This window comes from Rhamphochromis sp. 'chilingali' (genome assembly GCF_963969265.1).
Source record: "Rhamphochromis sp. 'chilingali' genome assembly, chromosome: 2".
In the NCBI taxonomy this organism is placed as follows: Eukaryota; Metazoa; Chordata; class Actinopteri; order Cichliformes; family Cichlidae; genus Rhamphochromis; species Rhamphochromis sp. 'chilingali'.
This window is the reverse complement of record NC_137930.1, coordinates 32,292,696-32,307,044: the sequence shown is the minus strand read 5'-3', so window position 1 is coordinate 32,307,044 and position 14,349 is coordinate 32,292,696. Positions and strand designations below refer to the sequence as shown.

The window sequence follows — 14,349 nt, the reverse complement described above, 5'->3', positions numbered from 1 at the left end:
CGTTGCCTAACATTATACCGGTATTACCGTGAACGGTATAATATGGCCCAGCCCTAGTTCACAGTACCACCAAAAACCATCTAGACACTGCATCCAAACTATTTATTGCTTCCAAGTGTTACAACTACATCTACTGATATTTATGCTGCTTACCAGAGCTATTGTTATGTCTGCAATCTGTCCTAAATTTCTTTGCGTTCAGAAAACTAAATCATGAGAACTACTTATCTCCTAGTTAAATATCTGCAATAGTCTCATCTTGGACCTTTGGTGCACTCAGAAGCATGAAACTATGTACTATGTATAGTATAGTCATAAAGAATTCATACAAAACACAAAACCAAGATCAATATCTTATAAGAGGTTAAGCCAAGGTAGTTGTAATGTGGATATACCTCATCACTTCTTGCAGGTGTTTGTCCTAAGTTTTCATTCTTTGATGTTTGCCCTGTAAAACAACTTGAATGAGTCTATTTTTGGATTGAGAATATTAAAACTTGAAATAGTCCATAAAGCAGTGCTTTTGTTTTATTTTATTTTATTTATTTATTTATTTATTTTTTAGCAATCCAATAAATATTAGGCAGGGAAAATAATAGATAGTTGGATACATGTATCTTTGTCACATGGAAATTAGATATGGAACAATTTGATTCCTATAACCGAATTAGTCACACTTAGGCACACTTGAAATTTAATACTTAGTAATTTGGACCATTTTAAATGTGTCTCCGTTTGAATAAAAAGATAAGCAAAAGAATTGTTAAATTGATTTCAGTGTGCATCATGTACTTGAACAGACCAAGAAAACAGCACAGTAAAAAGGAAATTTACAAATGAGAGGAAAAATAAATAAATAAATAAATAAATAAATAAATAAAATGATGACAACACAGAGACATAGGGTTGTAGCAAGATACAGTATCATTTAACCTGACAGTGCATGGAAACATATTGCTTTAGGCTTGGACAGATAGCTGGTCAAAGTATACCAGACAGGGATATTTTGTTGTTAAAAAAAATCTGTCAGGTTTGGATTCCCCCTAGACCAGCCTATTCTGGTTGTGTAACATCTCATCTGTTAACAGTGGTGCTATTAAATCCTGCAGCAGCCCTGCATAAAAATTCCTCAGGTGGTACAACAGTCATTTTATGGTTTGAAAGTGAGAATATAACTGTAATACTTTTTTTTGATGTGGGCTTCACATAATGCCTTGTTTTCACGCACACACATTACGTTACATTGCAATAGCAACCAGCCAGAGCCCACCTGCTGAAATATAAATAATGTATGTAAGTTGAAGTCTATCATTAACTAAAACTCTTCTTAGTTGCCTATGATGCTTCATGGTAGAGCATGTCTAAATCATGTAAAGTAGGGTTTGTTTGTTTGTTTGTTTGTTTGTTTGTTTGTTTGTTTGTTTGTTTGTTTTCAAATCATTTACAGTCTCAACTCACAACAGTTATAATTTGATGTTTGATTCAGATTGATTCAAAAGGAAAAAACAGACAAAAGGAAAAACACATTTTCCACATAAAGGACAAATATGTTGAGCCTCATATATGGGCAAAAATACAAAAGAATTACAATATAGAACCAATAAATTTGAGGGAAGTAGTAATACACTACAGAAAACTATAGTGTTGACATAACACCATGTGAGCCTGGCTGCTGCTTGAAAGGTTCAAGGAGAATCTGAATGAAGTGGGACGTGAAGATGTAAGGAATGTGGACGAGTGATTTATGGAACTCAATTAAAGTCTTGCCATTTATTCTAATAATGTTAAAGCATATAGACACAAACATAGTTAGATACAGATCCATTTTTCTTGTGTGTCTAATTAAATGGAGCGGGATGAAACAAGCACCAAACTGCTTTTTCTGTTAAACAATGGTGACGTGATCAAAGAGGTTATTTGTGACAAATTCTTTCAATTCCAGATGACGTTTCAGTTTCATTTGTGCTGTTTCTTATTAAATGTGAGACTGGAGAGTTTGTATTCTCAAAGGAACTGTCAGGTCAGAGTTTCTCAGTAGAAATGTTCTCTTTCTCTTGAGGGATTTGCTCTGCTGCGAGTGCATGCAAAACTGTCCCTCGGGGACTTCCTGTAATGACTTGCTATGACTTAAGCCCTACTGCTAATTACCTATTCAATTGAAAACATACGCCTCTTCACTAATTCAGCATTTCCATATCTATCATGATTACTGGCAAAGAAGTTATTGTTTTTGCTCTGATTTAAGTTACTTGCTGTGACATGTAATTGCATTGTGTTGGCCCTGTATGGAGTTGCATACATTAGGGAACCTTAATATCAGATTTAGCAGTCCAAGATGGGTAAAATAATTACTTAGAAATAACACACATAATTTTTTGTTGGCTTTTTTTTATGAAATGTACTTATGATAGGTACATTTCATGAGCCTATCATGATAGGTACATTTCATGAGCCTATCATGATAGGTACATTTCATGAGCCTATCATGATAGGTACATTTCATGAGCCTATCATAATTACCCCAAATGTAACCTAGCAAGCGTAGTTCATGACTCTACACTTTATCATTAACCAGTTTAGCCTGCACTAACCTGCCCGACATTTCCATATATAAGATTTAAAATCCCAGTATTAAACCTCACTTAATGAGCTTTCAAATCAAATCAAATCAAGTCACTTTTATTGTCACATCACATGTGCAGGTACATTGGTACAGTACATGTGAGTGAAATTCTTGTGTGCGAGCTTCACAAGCAACAGAGTTGTGCAAAATACAATAATGTAAACAAGCAAAATACAAGAATGGCTACATCTGAAACTAATAAATATATGTACAATATATAATAGTATATGCATTTCTAGATGTGTATACTAAATATTTTTCTACGTGTGTGTGTGTGTGTGTGTGTGTGTGTGTGTGTGTGTGTGTGTGTGTGTGTATACACATATTTTACAAATTAAATAGAGTAAACAATAAATAGAATATATAAAAATATACAGAGTTGAGACATGTGCAAAACAGTGGCATTACTGTACAGTATGGAGTGCATAATGTTAAAGTTCCAGTAGTGAAGCTGAGGTGTCTATGAAGTGTTCAGCAGTCTGATGGCCTGGTGGAAGAAGCTGTCTCTCAGTCTGCTGGTACGGGACCGGATGCTGCAGAACCTCCTTCCTGATGGAAGTAGTCTGAACAGTTTATGGCTGGGGTGACTGGAGTCCTTGATGATCCTCCCCACTTTCCTCAGGCACCGCTTCCTGTAGATGTCTTGGAGGGAGGGAAGCTCACCTCCAATTATCCGTTCAGAGCACCGCACTACTCGCTGGAGAGCTTTGCAGTTGTAGGCGGTGCTGTTGCCATACCAGGTGGTGATGCATCCAGTGAGGATGCTCTCAGTGGCACAGTGATAGAAGGTCCTGAGGATGCGGGGGCTCATGCCGAATCTTTTCAGTCTCCTGAGAAAGAAGAGGCGCTGCTGCGCCTTCTTCACTGTTTTGTTTGTGTGTACTGACCACGTAAGATCCTCAGCCAGATGTACACCAAGGAACCGGAAGCTGCTCACTCTCTCCACAGCAGCGCCGTTGATGGTGATGGGGGTGTGTACTTGTGGCGGGGCGTGGCCTGCGGTGCCGTGCAGAGGAGGCGGACGCACCTGCACGGCATCCGCAATCACGCCCCGCCGAATTAAATATTGTACTGGGTCCTGTGGTTGGGTTGTTGGTGTTATGTTGAGCTGGAAGCGGGAGAGCTGCAGCTCTGAGTGCGAATGTACAGCAACCCAACCACAGGACCCAGTACAATATTTAATTCGGCGGGGCGTGATTGCGGATGCCGTGCAGGTGCGTCCGCCTCCTCTGCACGGCACCGCAGGCCACGCCCCGCCACAGTACTTCTCTGCACCTCCGGAAGTCCACTATCAACTCCTTTGTCTTTGCGACGTTGAGGGTGAGATGGTTGTCTTGACACCAGTGGGTCAGGGCGCTGACCTCCTCCCTGTAAGCCGTCTCATCACCGTTGGTGATAAGACCCACCACTGTAGTGTCGTGAAATGAGCTTTCCTTATCTTTGAAGATAATTTCTCATTTTCCCTCATATTTTGGGACAAACTACATAGAATAAGTTATTGTGTTTATATATGTGTTGAGCTCCTTAAAGAGCTGCAGTTGAACCTACCATTTAAATAATGTTTTTCCATTTATGGTCGTTCCTCTTCAGTAACTAGCTAAATGCTTAAGAACCATGACCACAACTTTCCATCAAAACATGAACACATTACAGGGATTAGAAGGAAAAAAATGTCCTCAAGGTGTAAGCAGGCCATGGAAGGTCATTATTTTCTTATTGCTGAGCAAATATTTCTATCACTGTAAACAACATCAGGTTGTAGCTTATTTAAAAAAAAATTTAACTGCTACCCACAACTCTAATACAAGAGAAACGGCTTAAGATTTTGACAAGATTTTAAACTTAATAACGAGACAACTATAAAAATTCTGCACAAACCTAAGAGACAAAGAGAGAAAATGATTAATCCTGGTGCCACATGCTGCTTTGAGATGCACTGCATTGTTTGCTTGCATCAGTGAGGATCCAGCTTTGTTAAAAGGCCATCTGTGTCTGAGTGCAGTTGAGGCTGTTTGCGGCGAGGCAGGATCGGGAGCAGTTAGGGAAGGTCTGCATATCAGTTCTGGCTGGTGGCCAGCTTGCTTTGACATGTCTTATTAGTCAGGTCTTTAAAAGCTTCAGCCTACCTTCCCAGGCACACTCCTCCCCAATATCACTGATTAAAGTGCGACTGACGCTCCCAGTGAAGAGCCAAGTTGGCCACACAGCATTTATGTTGGGTCATGCTCATTACTCAGATACACTGCCAGTGCCACCATGACTGGAAGCAGCACATAATGCAAGACATCACCAGCCAAGAGATTTGGGAACTTTGAATTCATTATGGGACAGTGGAAATGGAACTACAAATTGTTCCCCTTTGACACAACCTGTCATTCTGCCTTGTTAATATGCGTTCGGGCACTCTTCAATGGGTGCAGAAGATTTACTGTATACATGGTGCTGGAGGCAGTTGAGGGTTGTTTCTTAGGCCATGAAATAGCATCAGCATGTCACAGCTTTGAGCATTTGCATGTATATAGATGACATAAAATAAAATGATCTATGTGGCTTTAGCTTGACAAGGTTTCTGCTGTTGGTCTTGTGTTATATCATGGTTCACATATTTACTTTTTACCAGTGAGCTGTATGTTAGGTGACTTTCTTTGGTGCTAACAACAAATAAATAAAAAAATGATAATCATGATCCACTGCAGTTTTTAATGTCTGCTAATTATAATGCCCATCTATGCTATGACAGTTAAAAATTGTTGGTGACAGCTCTTGAATTCTGAACTTAACCTTGTCATTAACAAGTTTTACCATTTGATAGAGTAATAATAATGATACTCATAAAGTAATCAATAATCATTCGCTGCATTCCTGATCTGTAACAACAAAAATAAAGCAACCCAAGAGTCCAAAATTAACAGTTAGCATATAAAACTGACAATGTAAGCTCTGTAATTTTCATTGTTTGAGAGATACTCAGCCCCCCCCCCCCACACACACACACACACACACACAGACACACACACACACACACTCAATTAGTTGTTGTAATTGTGTATTGTGCTAAATGTTTGTGTGAAAACAAACCAGACAGAGGAACGTGTTGAGCATTGAGTAACATTTCATGGCCCATTTGCTGTGGTCTGCAGAAGCTCCTTTACTGCATGTACCATAGAATGGGAGGATGTTGTGATGAGCCCACAGTGGGCACTCACTGGTGCGTGAAGGGGCCCTCCATCCCGCTCTCCTTCTCTGTCTATCGCTAGATTTCTCCCGTACTCTTCTTCCTGTTTTCTGAGCAGAGTTGTGCATGTATTTGTAAGTGTGTGTGTGTGTGTGTGTGTGTGTGTGTGTGTGTGTGTGTGTGTGTGTGTGTGTGTGTGTGTGTGTGTGTGGTGGTCAGAGACCTGTAATCAAGAGTCACTGCACATAAAGGGACCTCCAGTCATTAAGGAATTAGTGGGAGGCTAACGGCTTGTTTAGAGAATCAATTAGCTTAAAATGTGGACATGTGGGCTCATTTTCTCACACAGCTCTATGAGGGAAAGTCAAGGTTATACATTCTGCCTCTAAAGTTAACTGACCCCTTATACCTCTAAAACTACAGTGGTCCTGTGAGACTTTGTGAATCCCAAGATGTGGATGATCTTATAGTTAGTAAAATGACAATGGGAGCATTTACCTTCTATGAGGTACACATTTTGACTACGAAGGCAATATTAAATTGCAGTAAACATTTGATTAAACTGCTCACAGATTTTAGTTTGATGTTGGCATTTATTAGCTAACACATACAGACAGTTTCTTTTGCATGCTGATATTTAAAATACATTATCTTCACTTCCACTTAAATATGCAATAAGATGGTCTATATATCTCAGATTTGGGAAATTCTTTCACACATATATACTCTGATAAGTTACAGCATTAACTGACAGGTGAACTGATAAAGATATAATTTTGTTACAATGCAGCGGTCCACTATAAAACTTTGCATCCTTAAGGGTCAGCACTTATGTTGACTTGTATGGGAGACAACATGCAGTATGAATATTGCAGACCAAGAACCACAACACATGACAATTACATGAATTACCATGAATGTTAACATTACTGATCTACACTACTACACATAAAGAGACAAGCAACTGGGAAGTCTTCCTCTCGGGATATGCTGTCTGAAAACAAACTGATGGTGTTTAGCTTCACACCTCTTCAGACACGTCCATGCACACCGCTCTGCTGAAACCTGACTGGTGGGCTCTGCGTCGTTGATGCCCGCCTAGCAACATCTGTGCTGACTTTCAACACTTACCAGAGCAGCTACATTTGAAAGACAGTATTTACCCACATGCTGATGTCCTGTGACATACATGCAAAAGAACATGTGTGCAACTATTTTGTTGTGTTCACTCACAAAGCATAATTTGAAGATTCTGTTGATTATTTGTTTTGAAATTTTAACTGTTTTTAGAGTTTGCCTCTTTTTCATTTCAGGCAATCACATTCTTCAAAACATGAAAAACATACATCTTAATGTGCATTATTTTTATACACTTATTTACACACTTTGCATTCATCATATATTCACTGGTTAATGTGTGCTTACCACTATTAAACAATGTTTTATCTCACTATTTTTTTTCTTCATTTTACCACTACAGTTACCGCCACAAATATTACTTCTTCTACTGTGACCTTTATTATACCTGCAAAAGTAAGTGCAGGGTAAATTAGATTAGACCTGGTATGTGATAAAAAAACCAGTTAAACAGGGTAACCCACATTCTGGTCTTCATACATACAGTCTTAAGTAACCTGCAGCATTTCTCTAATATCCCATATGGAAAAGATATATATAAATCTTATAAAGTTTGTATCTGTCGTGTGTGAAACTTGTATGAAAAGCAAGAGTGAAAACAGATATAAGATCCCTTGAAAAATTATATAAATGAAACTTGTATCTTTTGGATACTTACTAAAACAATATATGAAAGTAATGAGAAAGTGGCCACTTTCACGAGTAAATCATATAAGCCTTATATGATTCACTATATGAAGTAGGCCACATCTTATGCAAGTTTTTTTTTTTTTTTTAAGTTTTTACTATTACTTTTCCATATGGGATGATAATAAATTTGTAGTTATTTTTAAGAAATAAACAATCATTGTTTGATTTGTTTTATTGATCATTCTTCAGCATAAAGACTACCTGTTAAATCATGTTTTACAGTCAAAATTATTTATCAATTATATATATAATTTTCTGTATATATATATATATATATAATACAAAATTATAGATATATATATATATATATATATATATTTTTTTTTTTTTTTTTTTTTTTTTTTTGTATATAAAGGTATATATAAATTTTACTGTGAGCCTTTAGCACCTCCTCTTCACTTTGTTGTGCTTCCATGTGCCACAATATAGTGACTTGAGAAGATCAAAGAGTATGGAGGAGATAGACTTTTGAACCATGATGCTTCTTAAGCCCACAGAGCCATTAACATTGACTGCCTGTGGCACTGTTACTGCCTCCTTAGCTGCTCATAAAAGCATGAATGCAAAAAGAAACAAAACTTCTAAAAGGCACTGAAATGTTGGAAAAATAAATGTATGGGTTTTGTTTCAAATTAAACCTGTTGTGATAATTTAACATAAGATTTAATTGTTTACAGAAGGAAAGTTTTTACTGTTTTACAGTCATGTTTGTACATTCTGTGGCTATGGCATGAGATGCATTGCTAATTTGACAAATGTCCCAACAAAGTATAACAATAGCTTCATTTGAAGGACAGCTTTGAAAATTACAATATCAACAGAATATCACACAGTTGCTAAAACTGGCAAAAAAAATGTAACACAAACACAAAGGCAATTAAAGAAAAGATTTTCAAAGATGACACTGGACTGTATGGCTTAATCTCTGTGAGGAAGCTTTTCCATCTAAGGTCACTCTATGCTTTGTTCCAGCATATGGAGATAAAGATCCACTAAGAGGCAGGATGCCAGTCATTGTCAGATGAAACACATGCAGGTAATGGTGGGGAAGATCCATTTTTCTTTATGCTAATACCTTCTGACAGGCACAAGCCGCGGTATACCATATACAATAAAAGGTGGACCTACATAAACAAAATCTCTCACATGTAATCAGCAACATAATCTCCATCATTGTTTTTCAGCAGACACATCTAACCTTGTAAGCAAAGGTACTTTATGTGTTCCAGTTTCAAAGCTGTTTTAGACTCAACATTGTTTGGGAAGCTTTGACCTTTCAGTCAAACAGCAACTGTACAGAAACCTGGCTACACAAGGAAAAAATAATAAGGAAAAAGCTGAAATTGATCATTCAAAATTCCTTGACTAGTTGATTTTCTTTTTAAATGTACTGGTGCACTGAAAACACAGAAAATAATGCTAAACAGAAACATGCTGAAATGTAAGATCTACAACTAAACCATCAATGTATTAAGCATTAAATATTGGGGTTTTTTTGTATTTACTGTGTTTCACAGGCACAAAACTGGAATATCTACTCAAGGTTAAATAAAGAAATTATGTCCTCAGGTTTTAAGTGAGATAGCCTGCTGTCACAGATAGAGCATAGCAGCTAAATATAAAGGCAAATGCAATAAAATGCAAACAAACTAGCCGAATGCTACTTACTGAAATGTTAAAAAGTGGGTAGTCACAGTTGTATACTATAATCACGCTGAAATAGAGCAATATAAATCATCTCACTATTGAGTTGATTTGTAAATTAGCATGAAATAATACAAAACACAGAATTTTACTACTACACCACTATTTTCTAACTAGAAAACCTTTTTCTTTTGTATCCACATAGTTTATAGTATTTCCCTTTAAATTGTTATCCAATAACAAAATTGCCATTTAAAAAAAGATAGCTTGTAAAACAAGTCAGGTTTAACACACTGATGATTTTTTTTCTGTCAACAGACTATTGAGTCTAAGGAATTACTGATTTGGGAGGCACAAAGAAAAAAGATAATATTTCTATTGTGTAAGCTATACCTTTCTTATAAGTGAATTATTCATGAATATAAATAGCTCTTTTTATCACAAAAACTGAAACAGGGAGCACTTTGGGCCAATTTGCTACATGTGTTACATGTGCCGCAAGTAATAACTTGGAAGGATGTTCCATAGACATTGATAATGACACATTTTGATTTTGGACACCAGCATGGTGAATTTCAAGTCAAACAATCAAGATGGGATTAAAGATTAGACTTTCAGTTTTAATTCAAGAGGCTTAACAAAAGTATTACATGAAATGTTTAGGAATTATAGAAATTACAAGTTTTATATGTAGTGCCTCATTTTCACAGAATCAAAAGAGTATGGATAATTGACCAAGAAGCATTATTATGGCTATAGGGATGGGTATCGTTTAGGTTTTATCCGATACCAGTACCAAACCGGTACTTTTGAAACGGTGCCGGTGTTTAAACTGTGCTCGAACCGGTGCTTAAAGAATGGAGAACACACACTTTGTCCAAAAACCTCTCATGTTTAGCTGTTTTCCACTTTTTCTTTGGTCATTTTAGCCTTTTTGGCTAGTAATCCACTGAGTGCCTGTAATGTAATGAATCAGCCCCACTTAGTGAAGTCCATTTGAGGAGGAACGCTCTATAGAAAGTAAGTGGGGAGGTGGTTCTGCTGGTCTACTGGCATATTGGAAGGAAAGTGTGTTATGGAAATGAAACTTTGTGAATGTACAAACATTGGTAACTACAGAATTACCAGACCAGATAAACAAGGACTCACATTTCAATGTGACTACAACTTTCTGCAGTTGCTAACTGTAATGATCCACTGCATCAAATGCATTATAGTAAAGCCCAAATATGTATGTATTCAGGTATGTATGTATTTATTTATTTATCTGAAACAAAGCTGGTGTAAATGTTTTCAGAGGGGCTCAGAATGCTCTAATCCTTTGCTCACATACAACACACACCCCACCCACCCACACACACACACACACACACACACACGCTCAAACACGCTGTTTTTCTTTTTTTTTTCTTCTCAGCCTGCACTTATCTGCATTTCTGAAACAAATTCTTCTCTGACATTACATCACGAATGATGAATATTTTTTACATGCATATTGGAGACAAAGTTATTGACCTGGTCATTCAAAACCGTCTTTTTTATATTATTATTATAATTTTAATCTGCATTGGTAGCAATACAGTTTACATAATGCATTATGATTTGAGGTGTCATACCATTAGTTTTTTCACAGTCAGTCATTTTTTAGGACTTTTCTTCTTCTTCTTCTTTTTCTTTGTCTTATTATTATTATTAATAATAATAATAATAATAATAATAATAATAATAATAATAATAATAATAATAATATCATTTTATTATTATAATTACTTTATTATTAAAAACCAGGTTGGTCTGCCTGAATTGTAATATCTATCCTGCCCAGTATGACTTCTACTGTATTACAGTCCTACAAAACAGTAGTTGCATACTGTGGAATAACCAATTTTCTGTGAGTGTGTGCAATGTTTTTATTTCAGTTGCTTCAAAGATGGGGACCTGGTCTTTGACCACTTGCAAACAGTTGAGTGACTGTAGAGTATCAAAACAGTGGTAGAACAGCAACATGACAGACTCTGCCTGCTCTCTGTCTGCTAGCAGTTTACAATTGAATGGGGTCAATTTGGAAATCACATGCGCATGTTTGTTATAATGTGATAATTAACTGTGCTAAGTTGTCAAAAATTGCAAATCTGTTTCCATTTGCATACACAGAAATTCACATTGAATAGAAATTTGTATTAACTACTGACATTGAGAGTTTAGTTAGAATCACATAGATCTGAAAGAAAAATTGAGAAGTAGTGATGTTATTTTTGCAGATTTTCAATTTAGCTGTGAAATGACACAGGTACTTGGTAACTTTGCGTTTACAAAAATAAAACCTAGAATACAGTCTGATGACAACCAGTTGAGTCGAGTCGAGGGCACAACTGTCAAGTAGTATTATTTACAAATCTTTGCCAATTTGTCTAAGAGTGATCGCAGTCACACTGAGCTGGATCAAAATTGTTTGGAGACAGGTTACATCCCACCAGGGGATCTGTTAATTGTCGCTAGTTGTACTTGCCAACATCAAAAAAAAGTAATAGCAATCCCCAGGCAACCGCATTTTTTTCTTAGTCGCAAGGAGATTTTTCGTAGTATTTTTACTCTAAAGTGACGGTGCCAAGATTAATTTTTTAAGAAGTGTCTCCCTCCTGTAAATGACATTTTTGTCAAGCACAGGTTTATATCATGTTCTTAAGATCTGGTTCCCATCACTGGAACAAGTTAAAAATAAAACATCAAGAATCTGAATGAAAGTACAGTTGTGACACTTGCTCTGCTTCCAGCACCTCAGAGAGAGGGGTTGTATTATTCATGTCTTCCGTGTTGTTGAGGTATCATGTAGCTGAAGTTGTGTGTTTCTTATTGCCTCTGTGTACAGATCTGATGATCTTTCGCTCTGTCAGGCTGGGGTGTTTAATCCAGGTCAGCTGCCATCCTAAGCTGCTGTTTTCATGGCTTGTTAGAAAACTCTTAATTGGTGAATAAGTGTGTGAGCTAAAGTTAGGGAGACAGTGTTGCAAGAGTCTCATCTGTTTGTCTGGCACTATGTTAAGGTTTGTGGGGGGAACACAAGACCAGACACATGGCCAAATGTGATGAGTGCTTCTGGCTCTGACACAATTGACATGGCACTAGAGAGATCACAGACCCTATGTTCTCCAGCTATGTTTTCCCAAAGGCTGAGCACAAAACCACCCAGCTTTTTGTCTTATATAGATATGTGTCTATCACTACAAATCCAGAGCTTCTTATTCTTGTGACAGTCAATAAGCAATTCATTACAACTTGCGGGTTTGGAACGTACTATGATTTAGCTTAAGATGCTTCTTACATCTATAAACATCAGTTGTTGTAGAACACGTTTCAAAGAGTCTTTGTAGCCAGTAGGTTTTGGTCAAGTGCAGGCTCAGGTGGTCACCATGTGAGAATGATTACAAAGAGGTAGCAGTGAGCTTTCAAATTAACTGAGTTATAGGCTTTGAGTCACACAGGCACAATGAAATGTAGTGTAACAAATTACATGCTTCAGAAAATTTAACATTTAAAAGTATGTAATATTAACTCAAAAATTAAACAGCTGTGGCTGTTGTGACTTGTGTTCATAAAAGCTACCCTGTTTTAAATGTTTGAAGTGCCAGAAAAGATTTATTCTTACATTGGCTGAAGGTCCAATAACATAAGCAGGTCATATCCAGGATTAATAAAAGGAGAAAAATTTCAGTTGACAGATATAATTTCATTTTCTGTTTTGTGATACAGATAAATAAGAATTTGTTTTGAAGCTATATGGCTAATTATTTTTCTCTCTTTTTTCTCTGTTCTTCCATTCTCTTTCCTTTGTTTCTTCCACTCTCCTGTAATCATTCCATATGTCTTCTACCTCCATCACCCCTTCTGTTCTTACCAAACAGGTCCCTCATCAAATGGGTGCACTGACCTTCTACCGTTATGAACAGCCTATTGTAGACTACTGCCAGGCCCATCAACCCTTGCGGCTAAACATGGGTTATGAGGGACCCCCACAGGGCCTGGAGGGCCTGGAGGACCTTGGGCCATGTGATAGAGGCACTATACAGACAGTGGCACTGCCAGCAGTGCCCTCTGCTGCCAGCATGGGTGCCCCTGTTCCAGGACCTCGCTCTCCTCCATCGACCCTCAGACCACCAACTGAGGGTCCCGGCAGCAGTCCTTTTCCTACTTCTGAGCGCACTGGCACACTCAAATTTGGACGCTAGTGAGCATGGTTAGAAGTGGGGCAAGGGCCTCTCATTCACCATGACTTTGAAATGAAGGGGCAGGCGAGCTGGTTATTCAGTGGGGCCTTGTTCTTAGAACATCGGTATGTGAACTAGAGGACAAAATTTTCAAATTATGCCTGGAGGCATTTATCATCTGAAACACACAGTCTCAACCATATACAGTTGGGTGAGACATTCTTGCTGATCATTTTGTTTTTCTTTTCCAAAACAACTCATAGAAAAAAAAGGGTCCCTGACTCAAGGGAGGTTAATTCAGCATATGCCACAAAGAATTACCTTATTTCCAAATCTGATCTTTGTCATATCCCATATCAGCATCATGGGGCATCTGTTCACAGCAGCAGCAGCCAGCTTACTCTGAGTCAGGAGTGAAAGGGAAAGTGCAATAAACACAAGTTTTCATTCACGACAAGTGAGGGCAGTAACATCAAAGATCGAAGAGATAGAGCATATGAAGAGCAGAAGGCTTCTTACTGTGATTAACATTACAATTTCTACTCACTAGCTATTAAAAAAGTTAACATATATAATTTCATTAATTACATAAATATTTTGTTTCTTTGAGTGTCATATTTTGTACTGAATTACATTAATGTGCATGTTAAACCAAAGAGTTTACTAATATTTTTTCTTTCTTTTTGCACATAAGGTACTTTAACTAAGGAGCTTTTTAAATGTCAGATGTTCCACTGAACTAGCCTCTGCCAGTTCACATTTATAATTACCACTAGATCCCCTGATGATTTCGAATGGACTAGAATTGTCTTAAAGAAATAGAATAATCAACGGGGTCATCATGTTGAAAGGTTATGAACGTATTTATCATAATG

The 14,349-nt window shown here is 37.3% G+C and overlaps 1 protein-coding gene across 1 annotated transcript in view; it reads left to right on the top strand.

The window, feature by feature from the left end:
* Positions 1-13,949, top strand: part of LOC308391386 (leucine-rich repeat transmembrane neuronal protein 4) — a gene marked incomplete at its 3' end in the record, with an annotated part of 105,257 nt that extends 91,308 nt beyond the window's left edge. The window contains exon 3 of the mRNA XM_080874010.1: positions 13,172-13,949. Within this exon, the coding sequence (XP_080730136.1) occupies positions 13,172-13,495 (324 nt within the window). The remainder of the gene's footprint in view (positions 1-13,171) is intronic.
* Between the last annotated feature and the right edge of the window lie 400 nt (positions 13,950-14,349).